Genomic DNA, 24,773 nt, shown 5'->3' on the forward strand with positions numbered 1-24,773 from the left:
TTCTTAAACAGTGTGCTTGTTTGCCTCTTCTTGTTCCTGGCAGTATGTGATATCTATTTCTCACATTGGCCAATCTCACCACAAATTTCTGCTGTCAACAATGTGGCCTCTTTTTTCAGAAAGAACCTTTTGCTTAAACACACAAGTATTCCAGTTTGATGTGCACTCATTTTCTATTAATGGCTACTCTTATGCAGCCAGGCAATATGTTTTGGATTTTAGCAGCATTAGCAACTAAGGCCATATTGCTCCGGGGATATGTGGTGGTCATTCCCTGACCTTTCCACATCCTCCGTATTTAGTGGGCATGGGCTCAAACCCTGGTCTAATCAAGAAGCGTGTGCTACGCACTGTTGCTCCTGCCCACCTGGCTACAGAGGCGCCACCGTGTGCGTGTGTGAGTAGAAGTACTTCCTGTATTATACGTATTTTATCCTTATATATAATATTATATTGGGTGTGGCAAAAAGTACAGACACATTCACTTTTTATGTGAAGGTCACATGTTAAAAGGCCACATATTAAACGGATACTGGAGTTTTGTTTCCTAACATTTGTGTATTATCTGTGACCATACAGTGAGCTCCCAGCTTATAAACATCCAAATTACAAACTTTTGATGATACTATCAAAATTTTTGACCCTGGACATTCGGTTTATGAACTCATATCCTGATCTTAAGAACTTTTATATGAGTAGAAATGAAATATTTTCAGATTTTACATAAAAACATTTAAAAATTTAACTCAAAGTTTCTCAATGGGGTCTATAATGGAAAGAGCGGTCAAAAGGGAATTTATACAATAATATATATAAAGAATAAATATAATAAAAGTACAAAAAAGTTGGGAACCCCTGATTTAACATACAATGTACATGCAATTAAATATGGTATGCCATTTATAGTAATTTCTTTGTAAAGTGTATTGTCTTACAGATCAAATCTGTAAGACAATACTATAAGACAATTGATAATTTGCACTTTAAGTGCAAATTATCAATAGTATCTCCTGTTAGATAAAATGATTTCTGTTTTGATTTCTGATTTCAAATTTGGCCCTTTGTCTGTTTTTGTATGGCCCGCGAGCTAAGGATGGTTTTTACATTTTTAAATGGTTGAAAAAAAAATCAAAAGAAGAATAATATTTCATGACAAAGTGAAAATTTTATGAAATTCAAATTTCAGTTTCCATGAATAGTTTTATTGGAACACAGCCATGCTCATTTGGTTACGTATTGTCCATGGCTAATTTCACACTTTAACTGTTCAATTGAGGAGCTTCCACCTAACCTTCATTCGGAAGTGATTAATCTACAATGTAATGGCATGCTAAAAGGCAAATATCAAGAGAAGTATCTAATAAAATTCTATAAATGCCTTCCAAAGTAGACATGTATTCCAAAAAATTGTACTCAATTATTATAATTATATTTTGAATTTCGTCAATAAAAATTTGTGGAAATTTCTTTTCTCTCTTATTATATAAGTATATAATAAGAGATTACATAATATCCTCGATTTTGCCTCTTGGCCTGCAAAGCCTAAAACATATACTATCTGGCCCTTTACAGAAAAAGTTTGCCGAACTCTGGTTTAAATTAATGCCTGGGGAAACTGCTATTCCATTCAGTCATTTCATGTTTCGATTAAAATTTTTGATAATTTTATTGCTGCTATATAAAGTGCAAAGAGGTCAGTCAAACCACAATTTGAGGTAACCATGTCTGTGTACTGCAATGAAGACGTGTTTGTGGCATTTTAACATTTTATTATTAAAAAAAAGTTTTAAATATTATTGTTAGGACATATATCTTACATAAATTTCACAGTTATCCCGATTGTCATTTTTGGCACTGAATACTTTTTTTTTTGGAACACATCTCATTATACCATTAACTCCATGGGAAAAACTATCCCCAATTTTATGAACTTTAGACACTACTTTAGTGTGCTGTGTTCATAAATTATGAAATTACTGTACTGACAAAAAAAAAAAAAAAAAATCATATTCTTTTAATATAATATACTAAAATTGATGGAAAATTTTGTAAGCCAGCCTAAACTTCTTAAGCTGTATACACTTTGCCACACATGGACAACAGAAATTCCCACCTGCAGCATCTGTTGGGGAATAGAAGCATGTAAGCCAAGAAGTCTCAAAATTGAAGACTCAATGAAAAGCCTCAATAGTTACAAAACTTGTGATGATTCCATAAAAACTCTAGCTGTGTAGGCTAGAGTTTTTATGGAATCTTATGTTGTGGCTCTATCTTGGTGAAACCAAATATTCTGATTGCCAAAATGATGTAATTCAGGAGCCAGATAAGTTTCAATCATAGTGTGGTACATTCTGCCATAACTGTTACATTCTCATTTCAGTAATTATGAAAAACGTAGGGTCTGATCACACCAAAAGATGAAATACAATACAATATGGTTAATTTAGCTGAGTGATGATGAGCTTTTATTTTGATTTTCTTATACAAAATGATGACAATCCTGTTTATTTAGAAACCTTGAATGGTGATGAGTCTTATCAGACATTGTCACTTCACTTAGGATTTAGGTATTAATTTTTCAACTCCGAAATTTGCCTACAGAACTGTGAGCAGTTCAAATTGCTTTATTCTGATAATCACTACACAACTCCGATTTTAATACAATAGTATTAGCCATATATGCAAGGAAGCCATTGGCTTTGACACTTGAGAAAATAAAAAAAACATTCCCCCCCCCCCATCATTCCTGGATGGAAATCTTGTATGGATGGAACTTTGGTGTAATATTGCTCTACCACTTCAATCCAATATGTGAAGTGCTGCAGCATGCCGTCTAACTGATCTGCGTGGCCTACAAATTATTGCATCAGTAACTCGGCTTACATTTTCTTGAGAAGTCAGAGGATGCTTATGTGGAACAAATGTGCCTTGAAATTATAAGGAGTATTGTGGGTTTTAAACTGATGACAAAACTTTCATTGAGTCCAACTTCACAAATGATTCAGTGCAAGTCGAGACCTCACAGGTCAATGTTCCACTGGTGATTGGTACTAAATGGCAGGAAGCAAAATTATAAGATTCTGCATTACAATATCTGACTTTTGCATGTGACTACACTATGCCTAGTGAATGTAGGCATACACAGCCTCAAGGATGTCAAGTCACATGCAAAGTCACAATACCATGCTTTCTGTTGCACTCTGTACTTCATTCTATTAGTAACTAGCTAGATATAATCCAATTCCCTAAATGTTTCTAAATATCACTTACAAATTAGATTGGAATATCTGTCCTCTTTCTTTTAGACCTGAACACAAATTCAATACAGAACTGTTGAATTAATTGGACTTTCATGTGATTATACTAAGGAACATAAAAAGTTTCTTTATATTTAATAGTTTCTTGTATGTATTTTGTGTGCTTGAATCCGATGTCATTGGCTTTTTCTGAAGTGTGAAATATTATGGCAGTCACACATTTTATGTTCTTGTAACATCTGTATATATTATAAAAGTGCATTTCAATACTGTGACAACAGATTGTAGTATAATTTTTTTTTGTTTGTTATTGTGGTTTGCTGTGCTACCAAATGAATGTGCAAGTTATCTGCAAACTTGTTCTGCTATGTTTTTGGTGTAATTATGTAACTGAAAAATAGCACCGTTTCTCACACCAAGTTCCTAGACTCATGTTGTTGTGGTCACGTTCAGTGAGTTCAAAAATGCCACACAGCCTCAAGGATGATCAGAAGCAATGAAGAATGTCGCTGTGTAAAGACTTCAAAATCATCACCAATGCCCAAAAAGTCAAGACAACAATCAAGACAATGCCGATCATATTTTTTTGACAAACTGTGTGTGTGTGTGCCTGAATCCAACTGAATCTGAAGTTGGGGGGGGGGGATAGTCAATGCTGTGTCCTATGTACAGTTACTTCAAAGGCTATCGAAGCACATTTCTTGGATAAGACTGCAATTTCGAGAGAAAGGCAGCTGGTTGAATGAAAATACCCCACACATTCCGCATTTGTGGTAAAGACATTTTTTTAAATTAAACATGGCATTGTTCAGACCAACCATCCACCCTACTCTCTCAATCTGCACAGTGTAAAGTGTGTTTGGGGTCAAACGGTACCAGGGGTTTCCCCCATCTCCGCGTAGTTTACATTGTCGTGTGATGCAGTACGCTGTAAAGACCAGAGATTTAAAAGTGTATGGATATTGTACATGAGTAGCGTTGTGTATCGTTGTTCTTCTGGCTATTTAGCTGGCAGGCCTCTGCTGAGGCCAGACGTTGCCCACACTTCGCCCTGTGGAGGCAGACCAGGTACACCAATATTTTAAATAAGTACTCTGGCAGGTCCTGCCACCTAGTTTCCTGAGATTTCAGTGGTTAGGACCTAAAAAATAAAATATAAAAATAACTAAGTAAGAATAAAAAATTTGAGAGGTGATCGCGTGGTGGTTGTGCTAGAATTGTGAGGCTGAAAATTGTGGACGAATCTAATTTGGCTGTAATGAAGTTTGGATGTGTGGGGCTTTCTCTTGCGTGCAGGTAGACTGGGAGGGAGACTGAAGACTGGGGGGTGACAGACAGAGGAATGGAGTCGATAGGGAGGGAGGTGACTCCAAGATTTAGTGGGCATGCCCATGCCCCACCAGAAGGTAAAGTGTGGGTGGCAAGGAGACAGAAGGACCATCACCTCCCCCCCAGCCAGGGAAAGGGAAGAAAAGTGGGCCAGGCAAGGGCGCCGGGTCAGATTGCCAATAAGGTTAGTGTGCAGAGAGGCTCTGTAATTTCTTCAGTTGGTGGAATGTAATTTCTGGGACATTGTCCCATCCGAGGTTTCCAAAAGTCCAGTTTATTTTGTAGCCATTCATTGGTTAGGATCCCATACGAGGTTATTTAGTCCAGTCAGTTTGGATGTGCACTTGTGATTTTATTTTGGTCTGCTATGAAGCCGGATCCCTGAGGGTTTGATTTGTTTTGGTGGTTCTTAGTGGTGTCAAATTTTTTTTTTCAGATTATGGGCAGCTGTGATGGGTACTTGCATTCTCTTCATTGCGGTGGTTGCGGCTGGGGAAGGTCTGTCTTCTGCTGAAGAGGATACGAGCGAATTTTGTTAACGCTTTGTTTGTTGTTTGTTTGTTTTTTGGTTTTTAGGAGCATTAGCAACTAAGGCCATACTGCTCCAGGATGTGCGGTGGTCATTCCCTGACCTTTCCGCATCCTCCGTATTTGGTGGTGATGGGCTCGAACCCCGGTCTAATCAAGAAGCGTGTACTACGTACTACTGCTCCTTCCCACCTGGCTATGGAGGTAGCGCTTTGTAGCTGTCTTCTTCTTCTAGGATGGGGTGTTCCTGGTTTTGCAGTGTGAATCGAATTTCAGTGATGAGCCGGCACAGTGAAGATCTTGATACAGGTGACAGTGATACATGAGGTGCTCCCATGTTTCTGTTTGGCCACAGTGGCAGAGAGGAGTGTCACTGAGTTGGAAGCCTGATAACTTGTGTCTGAATGCATCATGTCTGGTGAGTAGGTATGTGACCAGGAGTCCTGGAGAGAGCCAGTGGGGATATTTTGGATATACTGTCTGAATTGTCGACACGAATTTCCGGGTGATTTCACCTTTGATTGAATTTTCCCAGTGGGTTTGCCAGATCTGTTGGAGATGCAGTGTGAGTCACTTATTTTCTATTTTGGGGTCATTAGCTAAGTCAATCATGTAGTTCAGGCAGGTGGATGTTTTTCCTTTGCTGAGATGGTGGAGGATTCCATGACGAACTATTTCCAGGTCCCGGGGGGGGGCACTCGCAAGGACCTGCAGCACATGAGTACTCACCGTCCTGCAACTCTGGAGATCGTTAGCAGGGTATATCTTTGTATCGTCTCAAGTTTTCTCCTGTTGACCGCGGTGGTCACTTTGTGGTACCAGACTCCAGAGGCGTATGAAATGGCTGGCAGGAATACTGTCATGTAGAAGAGGGCGAGGGTCCTTTTCCTCAAGCCCCAGTCCTTACGGGTGACTCTTGCAAAGAGTGCAGAATAGTTTCTGATTTTATTCCTGATGTATGTCAGATGTGGTGTGAAGGATAGATTCCTATCGAGCATGACTCCCAAATGTTTTAATTCCGTTGCGAGTTTGACGGTTTTCCTCTGGACTTTGATTTGGGGAGGCCTCCCAATATCTAGGGTGCCCCTGAGTAGGACTGAACATGTCTTGGTTGGAGAAATTGTGAGTTTGTTGTTGTCAGCCCAGTCTTGCAGGATAGTGACTGCTCTATTTGCGGAGTTCTCTAATTGTGCTCGGGAGTCTTCAGCAAGCATCAGAATAAGATCGTCTGCATAAGCCTGGGATGTGACATTTCCAAGGCTGAGATTTAGGAAGCCGTCTAGGACGACATCCCAAAGAAGAGGGCCCAGAACGGAACCCTGTGGGCATCCTCTGTGTATCAACCGTGATACGGAGCAATATGGATCTCAATCTGCACAAAGTAAAGTGTAAAGTGTGTTTAGGAATTTCTCATAAATGCCCATCAGAACACTTAGTTGTCACCTAATTTCTGCATCAAACACACAAAGACATACCCCTTGGTTGTATGAAGTTGTATGAAACACACAAAGACATACCCCTTGGTCGAACGGCACCAGGGGTTTCCCCCATCTCCGCATAGTTTACATTGTGGTGTGATACAGTTCACTGTAAAGGCCAGAGATTTAAAAGTATATGGATCTTGAGGTGTGTGATGTTGTGTACTGTTGATCTTCTGGCCATTTAGCCGCCAGACCCCTGCTGAGGCCCGACGTTGCCCACACTTCGCCCTGTGGAGGCAGACCAGGTACCCAGTAGTTGTAGTTTACTCTGGCAGGTTCTGCCACCTAGTTTCCTGAGATTTCAGTGGCTAGGACCTAAAAACGTTTGCGTGGGTTGATCGCTAGATTGAAAGACCGAAATGTGAGTGAACTTAATTTGGAACTATTAAATTTTGACCTGTGGGGTACACGCTGGCAAGCAGATAGAGAGGGAGAGGAGACTGGTGGGGGGGGGAGAAAGACAGAAGAAATGGGGTCAATAGAGAAGATGACCCCATTAAAAGTCAGTGGGGCATGCCCATGCCCCACCAGGAGAAAATCAGGGTTAGCGAGTAGGGGAGGAGGCAGGAGGGGCAGCCTCCAGCCTCCTCCCCCACCGCCGAGGGAGGGGAAAAGAAAGATGGGTCCAGCAAAAGCGCCGGCACCGATTGCCATTATGGCTGGCATATGCAGAAAGCTCTGTGGTCACATTGGGCTGGTTGGAATCCAGCTGAGTAGAAAGTCACTCGTGAGGCTGTGACCCGTCCAGAGGGTGTCCATGTCTGGTGTGCACTTTCGTGGGTCAGGTCCGGTTCGTGTGATCCTCTTATCATGGGTTTATTTTTATTATTATTATTTATTTATTATTTTTTTTTTTGCTGTCATAGGATTCATTTCATGGTTGTTGCTAAGAATTTCGCTGTTGCGGTGGTGGATGCGGGAGAGTCCGCCTTCTTGTGAAAGGTCTTGCGCATATTGAGTGATGGCACTATAGGTATCCTTTTCAGTTAGTATCAGATATTCCTGGTCTCGTAGCATTATTTGGGTGGTGGTTATAAATCGGCAGCGGAGATCCTCATACAGTGGGCAGTCGTACATCAAGTGCCCCCATGTCTCGCGTAGACCGCAGTGGCAGACGGGGGGGTGTCACTCAATCCGAATCCATGGACTTTTCCTCTTATGGCGCCATGGCCGGTAAGTAGCTTGAGGGTTCTAATCATTTGTTAGGCATATATTCTTTTGTTTTTAGCTAAGAAATTTTACTTTTTAATAAGGAATTTAAAACTGCTATCGTAACGGTATAGCATAACATATATCTATAACTTGATAGCATAAGGTATAATGTAAAACTTCATACAACCAAGGGGTATGTCTTTGTGTGTTTGATGCAGAAATTAGGTGACAACTAAGTGTTCTGATGGGCATTTATGAGAATTTGCAGAGTAGGGTAGATGACCGTGAAGAAATTAAAATGTGGGGGGATCAAGCTCTCAGCTGTCCAACTCAACAGAGCTCACACTTGTGCATCAGGCAACACAGCGGCAATCTCCAAGGCAAGGTAGTCCCACGAGACAGGAAGTGGTTATTGTCGGTAACTCTATTGCCAGGGAAATGGGAATGATGTACAAGAAGGATAGGGGGAATAGCACCAGGGTATATCAGCCAGGAGCAAAAGTAGATGATGTTGTAGAGCAGATATAATCTTTTAAGGGCATAAAAGGTGATACTGTTGCAGGTGATACTTGTAGGCATTAATGATATTAAGAGTAGGAGATTCAAGGATCTGCTTAAGCACAAAGCAATGTTTGTAAAAAGGCATGAGTTAGGATTGAACTTGAAAGTGTCTGGAATTCTGCCCAAACATGATAGGAGGGAGTACATGTTGAGGAGCCTTGTCAAGCAATTTGGCCATTAATAGAATGTGAAAGGCACATGTAGAATTTTTCGCAGTGTGGTCTATGCTTGTTAACACAGGAGACTGTTTTTACAGGGATGGGATACACTTAAACAGAAGAGTGTGCAAAAATATCTGCTGATGTTATCAAGGCAGTGGTAGGTGTATCAGAAAACTTCTGGCTTTGGGGGGGGGGGGGTAGCCACAAGCAGAGGTGAAGGAGATTCTTGTACTGCCTCTATTTTAAAATGTAGCAGCCTAGAAAGCAAGGTGTCGGGGATTTCAGACCCTGCTGTGAGTCATCGTGGAACAAGTGAATATACAGGCTGTGTAAGGGTAACTAAGAGTAAGAACATGTGATTATACACTAATGCTAAGAGCATTGTAAATAATGCTTGATGAATTTGAAGTGCTGATTAAGTCATCAAATGCAGATATAGTAAAGATAGCAGAAAAATGGTATCACTCTGACAAAAGTGATGCTGAATTTGAATATATGGAGTATAATGTATAAAGGAAAGACAGATAAGACAAGAGAGGAGAAGGAGGGCTTATGCTCTCAGTTATCTAAGCCAATGCAATGTTGAGTAAATTTGGTGTGATATAAGGACTGGGAAAACTGAGGTGAGAGTAAGAGTGTGCTATAGGCCTAATGCCTCTGATGAGTACACCAAACAGCTATATAGAGAAATAGAGTGAGCCAGTAAATCAGAATGGCTTATAATGGGAGATTTTAACTTTCCAGATGTTGACTGGAATTTGTGGGTTGGTCACACAAAGAATGAACTTTGTAGATTTCTCAGATGACAATTTTCTACAGCAGCATGTTAGAAAGTCAACAAGAGAAAGCAATACCCTTGATCTGGTTACTTATTCTACATGCATTAAGAATCTGCAGGTAAAATATTCGATGTGAGGTAGTAAACACAGTATACTAATGTGGAAATTAATTAAAGACATAGCTAAAGACAAGGATAAAGGGAAAGGCTTCTGCTTTCGCAAAGGAAGACCACTTTTCTCAGATACTCAGCTTCTGCTGACTACAGCGGTCTCAGACAGTTTTTAAATTCTTTGCAGTGGGACCAACTGATAATGTTCCAACAGCAAATTCGAAATAGGAAGCATTCGGTTCAAGGCTTAGATCTAAATGGGAATCATTCGGTTCAAGGCTTAGATCTCAATTGATATCAGATAAACTATTGAGATAAGTGGCAGAGAAGAAAAGGGGATGAGGTACATATAAATTATCATGTGATTCAGAAGACTATAGTAGATATAAATTAGTCGGTAATCAAGTCACAAAGAAGACTAAGCTTTTTTTTTTTTTTTTTTTAGGAGCATTAGCAACTAAGGCCATGTTGCTCTGGGCATATGTGGTGGTCATTACCTGACCTTTCCGCATCCTCCGTATTTGGTGGTTATGGGCTCGAACCCTGGTCTAATCAAGAAGCATGTGCTATGCACTACTGCACCTGCCCACCTGGCTACAGAGGCTCCCGGGAGACTAGGCAAGCTAACACACATCATGAGAGGTCCCTTGCAAAGAATACAAAGAAAAGCAGCCTAGACTTCTTTGCTTACATTTTAACAGTATAAGGAAAGGATTAAAATACATTGGAAAAACATGATGTCAATGGGATAACTGTTGATGACCCTGCTCAGGTTGCTGATAAATTGAATAGGTATTTTGCATCTACATTCGCAGATGAGGAATTCTTTAGGGGAGGGGATGTCAGAGGTTAATCAAACACCAATGGGGAGCAAAATGACTTTTGCGATAACTGCGATAAGAATTGTTGAAGCTGAACATAAAAAAGGACTCAGAAGAAGTCCTCACAGACTGGAGATGTGTAAATGTATCCTCAATTCAGAAAGGGGGATCAAGAGGTGACATGAGTAATTACAAACCAGTTAGTTTAACTTCTGTTCTGGGGAAAATAATAGAGTCACTGGTTAAGGAACATCCAGACAAGACTGCAGTAATAATTCAGACACAGCATGGGTTTGTTAAGGGAAAGTCTTGTCTGACAAATTCGATTGGATACTCTGATGGGGTTACAAAGGAACTAGATGCAAAAAATAATTTTGATTTCATATACTTGGATTTCAGGAAAGATTTTGATACTGATGAGCATGGAAGACTACTGTACAAATTAGAGCAGTATGGTATTAAGGGCAAGTTGCTACAAGGGATAAAATGATGGTCGAGTGGGAGAAGACGGAGAGTGGTAATCAGAGGATCCAGCTCTTCGTGGATTAATGTTCTTAGTAGTGCCCCCCAGGGTTCGGTGTTTCACCCACTGTTGTTTTGTATATTCATATACCTGATATACCTTCATCAATGATATTGATGAAGGTATATCAGGCTAAATGTTGAAGTTTGCAGGGTTGTTAATAACAGTAATAGCAGTGTGCTACTGCAACAGGATCTAGAAAAGTTGGGCAGATGGACTGAGATGTGGCAACTGAAGTTTATCATTAACAAATGCAAAGTACTGCATATGGGCAGAAGTAACCCAGAGAAATGTACCAACTGTGTGGTACTACACTTAGGGAAGTAGAAAATGAAAAAGACCTGGGACTAATTGTACGGCCAGATATGAAGTTCTTTGAGCAATGCAGACAGGCTGCCAGAGCAGATCATGGGGTATTGTCAACGATAGACAGGAATTTTGCTAGTAGGAGAAAGGAAGTGATTATCCTTTTGTATAAGGCAATGGTGAGGCCACGCTTTGAGTACTGTGTACAGGTCTAGAGGCCTCATTTTAGGAAGGATGCAGAGTTGCTTGATGGTGTACAGAGAAGACCAACAAGATTGGTGAGTAAATGAATGGGTCCTCTTACCAAGAAAGCCTTAAGTTCTGTAAACTGCAGGCTGCAGACTAGGCACCTACAAGGTAATCTGATTGAGGTGTATAAGGCCTTGAATGGGTTGAGCATACTGAATTCTGATGGGATTCTTCTGCTTTTTGAGATTACGAATTTCAGGTGGGGCATAAATTCAAATTGAGGAAAGACAGTTGTAGAATAGATGTGTGGAAATTTGCCTTTAGCCAGCAGGTAATACATTTCTGGAACAAACTTAGGAGGAACTGGATAAACTTTTAGAGGGAATGGATGTGTGAAATTTTTTTTTTTTTTTTCCCCGGTTGATACTATATAAGCTCATACTTCCGCTTTCTTACGTCACATGCCTCTAACCTAAAACAGATCCCATCAACCCAAGCACAACTGCCCCCCCCCCCCCCCCCAGGTTGATGAGATCTATCCAATCATATTAAGAGAGGCTGCAAAGGAGGTAAACAAACCTTCGGCCATAGTTATGAGAGCATCCTTGGATTTGAGGGAGGTCCCTATGGACAGGAGATGTACGAATGTATCAGCTTAACATCTGTTCCAGGGAAAATAATGGAACCACTTGTAAAAAAAAAAGTAATATGGGACAATCTGAAATGCAATTATACTGCAGTCACAGGATCAAGGGGTGGTCTTGCCTAACCAATCTGATATGTTACTATGATGCAGTGACCATGAAACTGGATGTAAAAAATAATTTTGATATCGTATACTTATATTTCTGGAAGGCTTTTGATACAATTACACATAAAAGACTGCTGTATAAACTAGAGCAATATAGCATTACAGGCAAGTTACTCCTATGGATAAAGGTATGGTTAAGTGGAAGAATACAGAGTGGTTATGAATTGGAACTTCCCTTCGTGGACTAATGTTCCTAGTGGAATCCCCAATGGTTCAGTGATGGGCCCATTATTGTTTTCAATATTTATTAATGTTACTGAAGAAGGCATATCAGGCTTAATATAAAAGGCTGCAGATGCTACAAAGCTTGGCAGGGTGGTTAATGACAGTAATCAGGGTAAGTTACTGCAAAAAGATCTGGGAAAATTGTGTCAATGGGCTTAGAAATGGCAGCTGAAGCATAACATTGACAAATGCAAAGTACTGAATATGGGTAGCAGTAACCCCAGAGTAACTTATTAACTGTGTGGTACTACACCCAGGGTTATACAAAATGAAAATGGACCTGGGGGATAATTGTGCAGCTAGATGTGAAATTCTCTGAGCAGTGCAGATATGCTGACAGGGCAGCTCAAGGGGTTTTGTAACTGATATGCAGAAACTTTGCAAGCTGGTATAAGGAAGTGATTATGCCATTGTACAAGACCAAGGTTAGGCCACAACTTGAGTATTGTATACAGGTCTGGAGGCCTTACTTTAGAAAGGATGTAGATTTGCTGGAACAGGTGCAAAGAAGGGCTACTTTTTGCTCCCTTCACCAGATTGGCAAAGGGAACAAAAAGAAGCTCATAACTAGAAAGGCTTCAGTTCTACAAACTGCCATTTCTGGAGACTAGGCACTGCAGGATGACCTGATTAAGATCACCCTGCAGGTGCCTAGTTGAGGTGTACAAGGCCCTGAACGGATTCAGTAAGCTGAATGTGGATGGCATTCTTCCTCTTGCCGAGACCACGTAAATTTATGAGGACATAAATTTACATGGTCTCAGTTCTAATCTCAACATTGTCCATTTCCCCTTAAAAAGTCTCCCAAACCCCATGTACTTTTTCTGAGAGAATCTCAGTTATTGGTTGATTCAACCACTGTTCATCTCAGTTGCCCAAATTATTCGTTGTATGATTCCTTTCGCCTCAAAGGTGGTATTTGTGCATATGTCCGTTCCCATATTCTCTGTCAGAGAATGTCGGAACAGACATATGCACAAGTATTACTCATAACTCATGTATTAATGATCTTGGTAATTTGGAATCTCCTCTTTTCGATCTTCTCTGGCTTAAAATCGCTCTACCTCATTCTGTCAAATTCATCTGTTGTCTCTACCTTTCTTCCAACTCCACTAATCACTTGGAGCACTTTGACTTCCTCTCTTTGCAACTTCACTTTCTCCAGTCCCAACTTTCCTAACAGTGAGGTAATTTTCCTTGGTGATATTAATTTTCACAACTTCAGCTGGCTTCCATTCTCTAGTCACACAGACCCAGCTGGTCAAGTTACTGAGGCTTTTGCAATTACCAATGACCTTGCACAGATTGTTCATTTACCTACCACAATACCGGACAATCTTAACCATACAGCCAATCAGCATGATCTTTTTCTCACAAACAACTCTTCTAAGTACAAGGCCGAAGTGAGTGTTCCTTTAGGCACCTCAGATAACAACTTGGTGATTATCTCTTCTCCAATGGAGCCTTTATCTCATGGCTATTCCCAACCTCATGTTGCTTGGCATTACAAGAAAGCAAAATGAGATGACCTGCAAGATTTCTTTTCTTCTTTTGCTTTGGTTGGATTACTGTTTCAAAATTTCTGATGTCAACATTTGCTCAGATTGTGTCAATGAAATTATTCTTGTAGGAATGGAATCTTTTATTCCACACTCCACTTGCTTCTTGCCCTAATGGTAGCCGAGCATGCTGGTCTCTTGCCAAAGCTATTGGCCGTAACTTTTGCCCATCTCTGCTCTCACCTCTATCAAAGCCAGATGGTTCTATTGTCACTTCAGCCAAGGATAAAGCTGAGCTGCTAGCATCCCATTTTTCTTCCAACTCATGTATTAACGATCTTGGTAAAATTCCTCCCAACATGCTCCATTCAATGCCTCCTATGGTCTTCCGTCAAAAGGATTTTGATGAATCTTGATGCTCAGAAAGCTCCAGGTCCTAACGTTATTTCTCCACTTGTTCTCAAAACCTGTGCTCCTGAACTTACTCCTGTTCTTTGCTGCTTTTTTCACTTTGTTATTCCAAAGGTGTTTTTTTCCTTCTGCTTGGAAATTTGCTCATATACAGCCAGTTCCTAAAAAGGGTGAAAAATCCCTCCCATCCAATTATAGTCCCATTGCAATTTACTTCTACCCTTTCTAAAGTAATGGAGAAATCAATTAACCGCCAACTCTTAAACTACCTAGAAACCTTCTATCTGATCCACGATCGCCAGTATGGATTCCATTAGTGTTGATCCACTGGTGATATTCTGGCTTATGTTATTATATAACATAAGCCAGAATGGTTATGAACACAACACAAGCAGTTGCGCTCTTGACATCTCAAAGGTTTTCAATCGTGTTTGGAATAAAGGCCTTCTAAACAAGCTTTAATCTTATGGTTTGTCAACTGTTTTTGTAATTGGTTACTCAGTTTTCTCTCTGACTGCTCACTGAGGGTAGATGGCTCTCTATCTTCTAACTACTCCACTAATGCTGGTGTCCCCAAAGGTTCAGTTCTTTCCCCACTCTCTTTTCCTCTTGTATATTAATGACCTTCTTCCATTGACTGGACATCCTATCCATAGTTTTGCCGATGATACCACATTGCATTCCACTTTTCAGTTTGAGAAACCTTGCCCTGCTGGATCATCTTCAACTTCTTGAATATCCACTACCAATTCCTTAAATGCCAATCTCCAGGTAATTCTCCAGTGGGACAAAGACAACTTAGTTGATTTCAATCTTTCTTCTCATCTTTGGTGACACCCCGATTTCTAGGCAAGATGATATATCTCTTTTGGGGATTACCCTGACTTCTAATCTCTCTTGACACAAGCACATTACAAATATTGCTTCCTCTGTATCTAAAAAAGTTGGTTTTCTTTTTCACTCTCAGTATTACTTTTCTTCCAAACAGCTGTTCATCTGTACAAATTGCAAATCTGCCCTACCATAGAATATTGTTCCCACATCTGGGGCAGTGCCTTCAAAACCTTTCTCAGGCTTCTCGATTCCATTCAGAAGAGGGCAGTTAGGTTAATTAATGACTCATCTCTAACAGAGTCTCTCCATTCTCTGTCTCACAGACGTACTGTTTCTGCTGCATGCTTTTTCTACAAATACTTCCATGGGCACTGTTCTTCTGTATTGGCTTCTGTAATTCCCACTCTTTCTTTCAAAACAGTCCAAACATGAAAGGCCACCAGCCATTTACTGTCCAACTTCAAACTCACAGAACCAACTTTATCTTCTTTGTTTATTCATTCAACTGCCGTTTTCTGGAACAACCTTCCTTCATACGTATTTTCTGACAATTAGAATCTACAGAAGTTCAAGTCTAATGTCAACAAATATCTTCTTTCGTCTTCTCAACCTCCGACCCAAGCATGGTTCTATTACCTCTCCTGTATGGGGTTTTCATAAAAAAAAAAAAAAAAAAAAAAAAAAAACATTAAATGAGGAAAGGTGGTTGCAAGACAGATGTGCAGAAGTTCGATTTCAGCCACAGGATGGCTGATTGTTCAAACAGGCTTCCATCTCTTGTTGTGGAAGTGCATGGTTAGAATAAATTCAAGAAAGAACTGCACAAATTCTTGGAGTTTATGGATGGGTGAAGTGCGCAGTGTTTTTTTTGTGGCTGATGTTATATAAGCTTGCTTTCTTGCATCATTTCCCACTACTACTACATAACTGGATGACTTCGTGAGAGACCTGGGTCTAATCAAATCCAATGTAGAGCATTGGACATTTCATTGGCTGCAACATATTCACATATTGAAAAATACACGTCATTTACACAATTTTGGAAATATATTCCTGAGAATGATGCTTTAACAAATTGCTTGACGAGAGTCATCATGATATGAAGTGGTAGAAGTAAGACTGTTTCTTGGAACTAAGGGATTGATTATTTTGTGTGCACCAGGCAGAAACTAGTTCTGACAGACTATTCTCTTCTCATGTAGTGAAGACATGCCAATTTCCAATCCACCTTGAAAATCCAGAAGGAACACCAGCATCTTGAAGTCCCCACAGACATCCTGTTGCAAAATCTCAGTGCTTCTGTTTTCATTTGATGTTAGGATGAAGAAAATGGTAGTGGTCACAATCTAGAATTGTATCTTTTCACAGACAGTTTAAGTAAAAGTTTGAATATACACCCATCTCTCTCTCTCTCTCTCTCTCTCTCTCTCTCTCTCTCTCTCTCTCTCACACACACACACACACACACACACACACACACACACTGTTTATACTACATAATACTGTGGAAATGTAAAGCATGTGCCAAAGAAGATCAAGTATGACCAGTATAAGCAGGATGTCTGTGGGGACTTCAAGATGCTGGTGTTCCTTCTGAATTTTCAAGGTGGATTGGAAATTGGCATGTCTTCACTATATGAGAAGAGAATAGTCTGTCAGAACTAGTTTTGACCAGTGCACACAAAATAAACAATCTCTTAGTTCCAAGAAATAGTCTTACTTCTACAACTTGATATCATGCTGACTCTCGTCAAGCAATTTGTTAAAGCACCATTCTCAGGAATTTATTTCCAAAATTGTTTGAAGCAAAAATGAAGTGAAATATATAAACATTTCACCTTTCATTATGGTCTGCAAGTAAAGCAGACATCGGCTTCACAAGAACCAGAAGTTAAAATTATTGATGCTGAGCAAAATACCTGGAAGTCATTTTGCTTTATAATGAATTTTTTTTTTTTTTTTTTTTTGATTTGGTAGTTGTTGGCGCATCGGCTTCTGTGGCCATATTGCACCTCCCCAGGTTTTTGCAGTACTTTGATCCAAGCCCGAGGCGGGAATCGAACCCGCGACCTTTGGGTTGCCGGGCAGGTACTTTACCCACTCGGCTAGCCCAGTCGGCTTTATAATGAATAGCCTATTTGATAACAATAAAGCTGGAAATTACAGAGGACTTCTTGATAAGCTGACTGAGAATTACAGAAAAATGCAATGCAGAATTCCAATTAAGTTCCATTTATTTGCACTCTAAACTGGATTTCATCAGATTAAATTAGATGATCTTAGAGAAGAGCATGAGGGAGAGAGAGAGAGATTCCAGCAGGCTATACAATCAATGGAAAACAGGTACAAAGGAAGGTGGGATGAAGCTATGATGGGCAACTGTATTTGGTTTTTAGTTCAAGATGAGCACACTGACACACAAAAGACAAAGACGTAAAGTGTACATTTTAATTTTTTTTTTGATTAACACACAAGGAGGATTTCTACTTTTTAATTCATGTTTTTTTTAACTTGTTTATTTACATTTTTATTTTTCTTTCTTTATTTCTGGGCATACCATTAATATTATATAAAAAGTAAGGTCATATTTGTAATCAGCATATCCAAATTTATAAACATCAATAAATGCAGAGAAACAGAACCTTTTTGAAAAATTTGTTACATAGTAATATTATTTATGGCTAATAAACAAAGAATATTTATGTTGAGAAATATGCTTATTATAAAGTTTAAGTAACATTAATGAAAGTTAATTTAAATTATAAAATTTTAAAGAGTACATACTTAATAATATTTTCATATTCTTTATCTTTGCCTTTGGAATCCTTCCAACGGCGATACATAACTGAAGCATCAACATTAGCAGGTGAAAAAGTGTTAGGCTCATTCAAAAGGGAGATAACACTCAATAAGATTGTCCTAAAGGAAATGAACTTGTATAGTTACATAATTGTAAAATTCAAAAAAAAGTTTGAATTGAATTGAAAAAAAGGTTTGAATCAAGCTTGAAAATCGTTCCTTTAAAATATCATAATGAAACTGTGACATTAAACATTTGTCATTCATCTGGCCAACAGTTGCAATAAAATGAAAAGAAAAAAAGAGTGACAATAATGAGAAGGGTAGAAAAACTGTACACAATAAAAACACAAGGGAAGCAAACAAAATTAGCATTAAGAATGAAAAATATTAAATCCACAATGAATATAAAGAAAGCAATTAGGTTAATAGTAATTCTAGGTTTCGGTCTTGTAGCAGGCTTAAATAATTCATCAGTTTAACAGAATTATCCCCAATTACTTAATCTCAGGTATACCAGCATTTTCTTAAACTGAAAAGTACTGGTTCATAGGAGAGATGTAAAACTAGATGGTAAATAAAAATTTAAAATTTGGAAAAAAAAAAAAAAAAAAAAAAAAAGAGAGAGAAAAAAAAAAGAGGAAACGTTCTATGCACTTTTTCTACTTCAATAAAGGGGTATCAAAAATATTCCCCACTTTAATCTTAACCTCTTCTGCAAGTAAAGCCTTCAGCCTTTTTTTTTCAGCATTTCATAAAAACATTTACTCCATACTTCTACAATATTATTCTCTTCAGCATTATCTTTACCTTTAAAGTTTATCATTTTTGGTTAGCTTAGTTATGGTTTTTAATATTAGCCATATGGTGCAAGGAATGTATAGCATTTTGCTGCACCAACCAAAAAAAATTAAATAAATAAATAATTTAAAAAAAAAATAAATAAAATAAAAATAATAAAGTACCTGTTCATCTCCTTCAGATAGGTGCCTATTCAGATGACCTTTGAATTTCCCCCAAGCTGTCAGTCTCAATTACCCATGGAGGCAACTTATTTTATTTATCAACAACTTTCTGGCTAAAAGAAAACTTAAGACTGCAATCCAATCTAAACTTCTATTCCGTAATTTGAATTTATTGTCCTTAGTTCTGGAATCATTTATGGCAGTGAAAATTTCACTCTCGTTAATTTTAACTTTCTCCTCTCAGAGCCTTATATACTCTGCTAAGATGTTTAGTTTCCAAGTTCTAACCTAGATTTGAAGTCTTTTCTCATTTGGATGTCTTTTAGAATTTCACTAGGCAAGTTGTCTGTCTTTGGCCCCTTTCACAAGAGATGCTTTTTTTTTTTTTTCGGTAGTGTCTCCACACTTGAACCCAGTATTCCAAGTGTGGTCTTACAATTGCTTTATATAGTGAAATTATGGCCTGCCTATCTTTAGAAGCAAATGTCTGATATATCATCGATAGGCAGCAAGAAAAGCTCACTGCATGAGCTTTTCTTGCTGCCTGTCTATATTGCTCAGAGAACTTCATTGCCAAACAACTCCCTAATACCTTTCTTCCTCTACTGTTTTTAATTCAACCCCACCAAGTGAATAAAGTTAATTTGTAATTGCTATTCAAAGTCTAAGACATTGCCTTTTTCTGCATTAAAGCATTAGCTTCCACTTTTCTGACCATATCTGAAATCTAAGTCACCCTGAAGAAGCTATTCTTCATTAACTGCTCTACTAATCTTTACATCATTTGCAAATTATGATATCATGCCTTCTATTCCTCTGTCCATGTCATTTAAGAAAATCAAAAACTGACAGATCCTTAGGAATCCCACTTCTTCCGTTAGCTCAATCTGAAGAATAACCGTTAATCAACCCTCTGCCTCCTATCCAGTAGCCATCTGAAAGTATCCATGAAAGAAATTTCCTCTGCGATTCCAACAGCCTATGCAGATAGCTCTCAAGCAGGTTGATTGATTGATTGATTGATTTTGATTTTACTGGTGGAAAAACGACTGCATATACTGCGCCAAGAAAAGATTAAAATATCAACAAAGATAAATTCTGGTAACCTTTAAAAAGGTTACCTCGTCAAACTGTTATTTATGCTCTCAAGCAGGAATGAGCCAAATGTTTTCTGAAATCCAAGTAATCAAATAGCAAAATCAGTTCCTACATCCAGCTCATGAATGATGCTAACAGATTAATAATTGATCATTGCCTTCAAGCTTATTGTATAGGCTGTTGGAATCACAGAGGAAAATGCTTACATGGATCTTGCAGATGGCTGCTGGATAGTAGTAGTAATGGAGACATGTGATGCAAGAAAGCAAGCGCATGAGTCTATGTAGCATCAGCCGAAAAAAAAAAAAAAAAAATCAATTCCCTCTAAAGGTTTGTCCAGTCCCTCCTTGAATTTATTTAACCTATCAACTTCCACAACACATGGAAGTTTGTTCCAGCAATTAACCACCGGCTGGCTAGAGACAAATTTCCACATCTATTCCACAACTGTCTTTCCTCAATTTGAATTTATGTCCCCTCTGGTTCATAATCTGAGCAAGCGGAAGAATCCCATTAGAATTCAAAGTGCTCAACCTTAGTCCTTCATCATCATCATCATCAGCCATTTTCTATCCACTGCAGGATGAAGGCCTCTCCAGCAAATTTCCAGTTCTATTTATCATTATTACAGCTAATAACTTGTCCCAGATAAGTATATGACTCCACCTTTTCAATTACTGCTCCTTCAATCATTATGTCCCTTTCTGTGGCATATTTGTTCATCAATACTTTTGTTTTAGCCATATTCATCTTTAGTCCAAAATCCTTACTAACTGTGCATAACTGATTAAGATTTTCCTCTAATTCTTTGGGATCGTGGCTTATGACCACAATGTCATCTGCATATCGTAAATGGTTTAGGTACTCTCCATTCACATTGACTCCTTTCTGCGACCAGTCTAATCTTCTGAAAGCTTCCTCAAGGGCAGCAGTAAACAACTCTGGAGATATTGTCTCTCCTTGTCGAACTCCTTTCTCAATTTTAAATTTCCTACTGTCTTTGTCTAGTCTAATAAAGGAGGTAGCATTCTCATATATTTTCTTCAAAATCAAAATATATGGGGTATCTATGCCTTGTCTTTCCAGTGTCCGAAACTTTGCCTTATGTTGTATGGAGTCAAATGCCTTTTCATAATCCACAAATACCAGGCATAATGGTGTTTTATATTCATTTGCTTCCTCCATTAGCTGTGACATTACGTGAAGGTGATCCATAGTGGAGAATCCTGTCCTAAAGCCAGCTTGCTCTTTCGGTTGATTCTCATCAAGTATTCTTTCTAATCTGTTAGTAATGACCCTTGTGAACAACTTGTAGATGTGGGATAACAAGATAATTGGTCTATAATTTCCAATTTATCTCCTTTCTTATGCAGCAAAACTATGATTGCATTATTCCACTGCTTAGGTGGCACACTTTTCCTAATGCATTTTGTGAAGAGTCTTGCCAGTTTTTGTGTGATGTCTCTTCCTCCCAATTTTAACAACTCTACAGTAACTTCATCTTCCCCTGGGGCTTTCCGATTCTTCATTTTCTTCAAAGCATGTTCTACCTCATCAGGAAGGATATCAGGTATGTTGTATGTGTAACTAATTTGCAATCCATCTTCCCCACTGCTGGCATCATTCCCTTGCTCCTTGTGTAACTCTTTATAGTAGTCTTCTGATATCTGAATTATGCCTTCTCTGCTATTCATAAGTACACCATCGCTATTCTTCAGTTTCAGTATCATTTGTTTTTCTGTATTACTGTTCATGGCTGCTGATTTAAATCCTTTGTTTTCCCTTAATGCTTGTTCTACTTTTCTTGTGTTAAATTTTCTTATGTTCTCTCTAAGTCTCTTTCTAATGGCTTTGCATAATTCAGTATACTCAAATTTCTCCCTGCCAGTGTTTTTCTTGCTCTTCATTTGTCGTCTTTGGTTCATCATGACAAGTGTTTCTTGACTGATTTTTTCTTCTTTGGATTTCTTTTTACCTATAGCTTTCTTGGGCTTTATCACTTTCAGAAAGTTGTAATATTCTCTCATCAATATCTTGGTCCTGAGCAGTCTACAGAAGCTCAAACTTGTTCTTAAGTTCCAGTACATACTGCTTTTTCTCCTCTTCTGTTATCTCAAAGACCTTTGTATTATTTACTCGAGTCAGTTTTTTCCTTTCTTTTCTTACATCTATATCAAGTGTGCATCTTACCATTCTGTGATCACTTCCAACATTTACTTTGTTCAGCACAGTAACATCATTCACGATATATCTTCTGTTAGCGAGGATGAAGTCGATTTCATCAGTTGTAATCCATTTGGGCTCTTCCATGTCCACTTTCTGTTCACCCTTTTCTTGAAAAAAGTGTTCATTACTGACATTCCTCGAGATTCTGCAAATTCCACAAGTCTTTCACCTCTTTCACCAATTCCAAAATTTCCTATAGTTCTTCTTTCTGCACTGTTTAGTCTCTTTCCAACCTTGGCATTGAAGTCCCCCATAATGACCGTGTAGTGAGTTTTCTGTTCATCAAGAATTTTAAGGCCTTATACACCTCAATTAGTGGCACGCAGTCTCCAATGCATGAAAATAGAAAGAATATTGCTGTTTACACGTCTGACGTATGTGGAGCATGTATAAGAGAATTGTATCTTCATATTCAGCCAAGGAGCAAAAAAGAATTTACAAGAAATGAGCATGCTAGAATTAGAAATTAAACATTTCCGTAATAGGATAAAAATCCTGTCTAACGGCAAACTTGAACAATCTTACCAGAAATTATGGAGGATGGGAGCATAATAATATTTCCTTGTTGGGAATTAATTTATCTCATAAGCAAGTCTCACAATAGGACATGGCTGCAAGTTTGCTATTGGACAGCATTTTTTATTCTGTTAGGGACTGTATAGTTGAAATAAGAAGTTACTAAATAATAAACCACATAAAATTGAATTATAGCACAAGTAAATTCAGTGATAAATACCAGTAATAAAATCAGTTCTGATGTTTTGTACCAATAGTACTGTGGTAAAAAAAGCAGATAAGATATTTTATCTTTTAATAAAATAAATTATGATAATAAACAAATGGATATCATAAGTGATTCTGATACATATACTATTTGCAGTGACCGAAAAATCATAAACAAAGTGAACTTAGATTTATCCAAATTAAGAGGGTAAAATTAGTAAAATGTTAAGAGAGTAAAATCAGTCATTATGCAATTATAAAATAATGACATCAGAAGCTTATGTCATAAATCTTTGGCACTGCTAATCTTCATAAAGTAAACATCCCACTTTACTGTTATTGCATACAAGAACTCAACCTTTTCAGGTCTTTCTTCTTACTTAAGTTTTCAAGCTTCAGAGTTAAGTACTAAAAACACCATGTAATGTTCCTCTGATAAACTTACTTTTGTAATTTTATCAGAGGAACATTGCTTCTTTATACACAGCTGTGGAAATAGAACTTTAAACCATTTTCTATCAATTACTTTCAATCCCCACTGCATTTATCCCATTGATCGGCATTTATCCCATTTTTATACACTTTTTATTCTTCTTAAAAGATTAACCTGAAACCATCTTCTTCTTCTTCTGGCGTTATAAGCCAGGGTGGGTCTTAAAAGGCAAACTACTGCACATCTATTCTACAACTGTCTTTCTTCAGTTTAAATCTATGCCCCCTCAGGTTTGTAAACTGAGAAAGAATCCCATCAGGATTGGGCCTGCTCAATCCATTCAAGGCCTTATACACCTCAATCAGATCACCTCGCAGGTGCCTAGATGTCTGACGTATGTGGAGCATGTATAAGAAACTGCAGTTTGCAGAACTTAAGCCTTTCTTCATAAGAGCACCCTTTTGTTCCCTTCACCAGTCTTGTTGCCCTTCTCTGTATTCATTCTAGCAACTCTACATCCTTCCTAAAATGAGGCTTCCAGATCTGTATGCAGTACTCAAGGTGTGGCTTGACATTGCCTCATACAAGGGAATAATCACCTACATATCCCTGCTCCCAAAATTCCTGTATATCATTGACAAGACCCCATGACTACTCTGGCAGCCTATCTGCACTGTCAGAAAATTCGTAACTGACTGCACAATTACTCCCAGGTCTCTTTAATTCTCCACTAACATAGTTGGTACATTTTTCTGGGGTTACTGCTACCCATATGCAATACTTTGCATTTGTCAATGTTAAACTGTTGTTGCCACTTATCAGCCCATCTGCCCAACTTCAGATCCTGTTGCAGCAACACACTGTCATTACGGTTATTAACAACCCTGCCAAACTTTGTATCATCTGCAAACTTTGACATTAAGCTTAATATACCTTCATCAATATCATTGATAAATTGGAGTCTGCTGACGACGCTAATAGGAGCCAGATGTGTTCAAAGCCGCTAAGTGGATTTTACTTATTTATTGATTTGAAATTATTGTTTTTCTAAAACTTTTGATTTAAATTTAGTAGTATAGCATTATTTTGTGATTTTCTGATTAATCTGGTGTATTTATTCTTTACTCGGCCTTGTAATTGCATAAAAGTATCGGTAAGGGTATCAAATCCACGTGTTACAAGTTGCAGCTCCGCTGAACAAGAAGTTTTTTAGCCATATTTAGCCGCTTTATTTACCATTTTTACATCAAATTATTTTCTATAAGTAGCTTATAGACCTAGTCAGGATCGTTAGTTTATTCTGAATTGAGACAGCGAGATTTGAAAGTTACTTTTTTTTTTTTTTTATGTGAACCCCAAACACGAGAGGTATTAGAACCTATAGTACTTAGTACCATGCTTGGGTTGGAGGTTGAAAAGACAAAAGAAGATATTTGTTGACATTGGACTTGAACTTCTGTAGATTGTAATTTTCAGGAAATACGTAGGAAGGAAGGTTGTTCCGGAAAATGGCAGTTAAATGAATAAATGAGGAAGATGAAAAGTTGGTTCT

General features: G+C 38.3%; 1 protein-coding gene across 1 annotated transcript in view; it reads right to left on the reverse strand.

Annotated features, from left to right (window-relative positions):
* LOC150089388 (ubiquitin-conjugating enzyme E2 R2-like) overlaps positions 1 to 24,773 on the reverse strand; it is a 117,355-nt gene that overhangs the window by 3,357 nt on the left and 89,225 nt on the right. The window contains exon 4 of the mRNA XM_090389359.1: positions 17,762 to 17,896. Coding sequence (XP_090245485.1) covers positions 17,762 to 17,896 — 135 coding nt within the window. The remainder of the gene's footprint in view (positions 1 to 17,761; positions 17,897 to 24,773) is intronic.

This window comes from Mastigoproctus giganteus, chromosome 2 (assembly GCF_048544385.1).
Source record: "Mastigoproctus giganteus isolate SK-2022 chromosome 2, ASM4854438v1, whole genome shotgun sequence".
Taxonomy (NCBI): Eukaryota; Metazoa; Arthropoda; class Arachnida; order Uropygi; family Thelyphonidae; genus Mastigoproctus; species Mastigoproctus giganteus.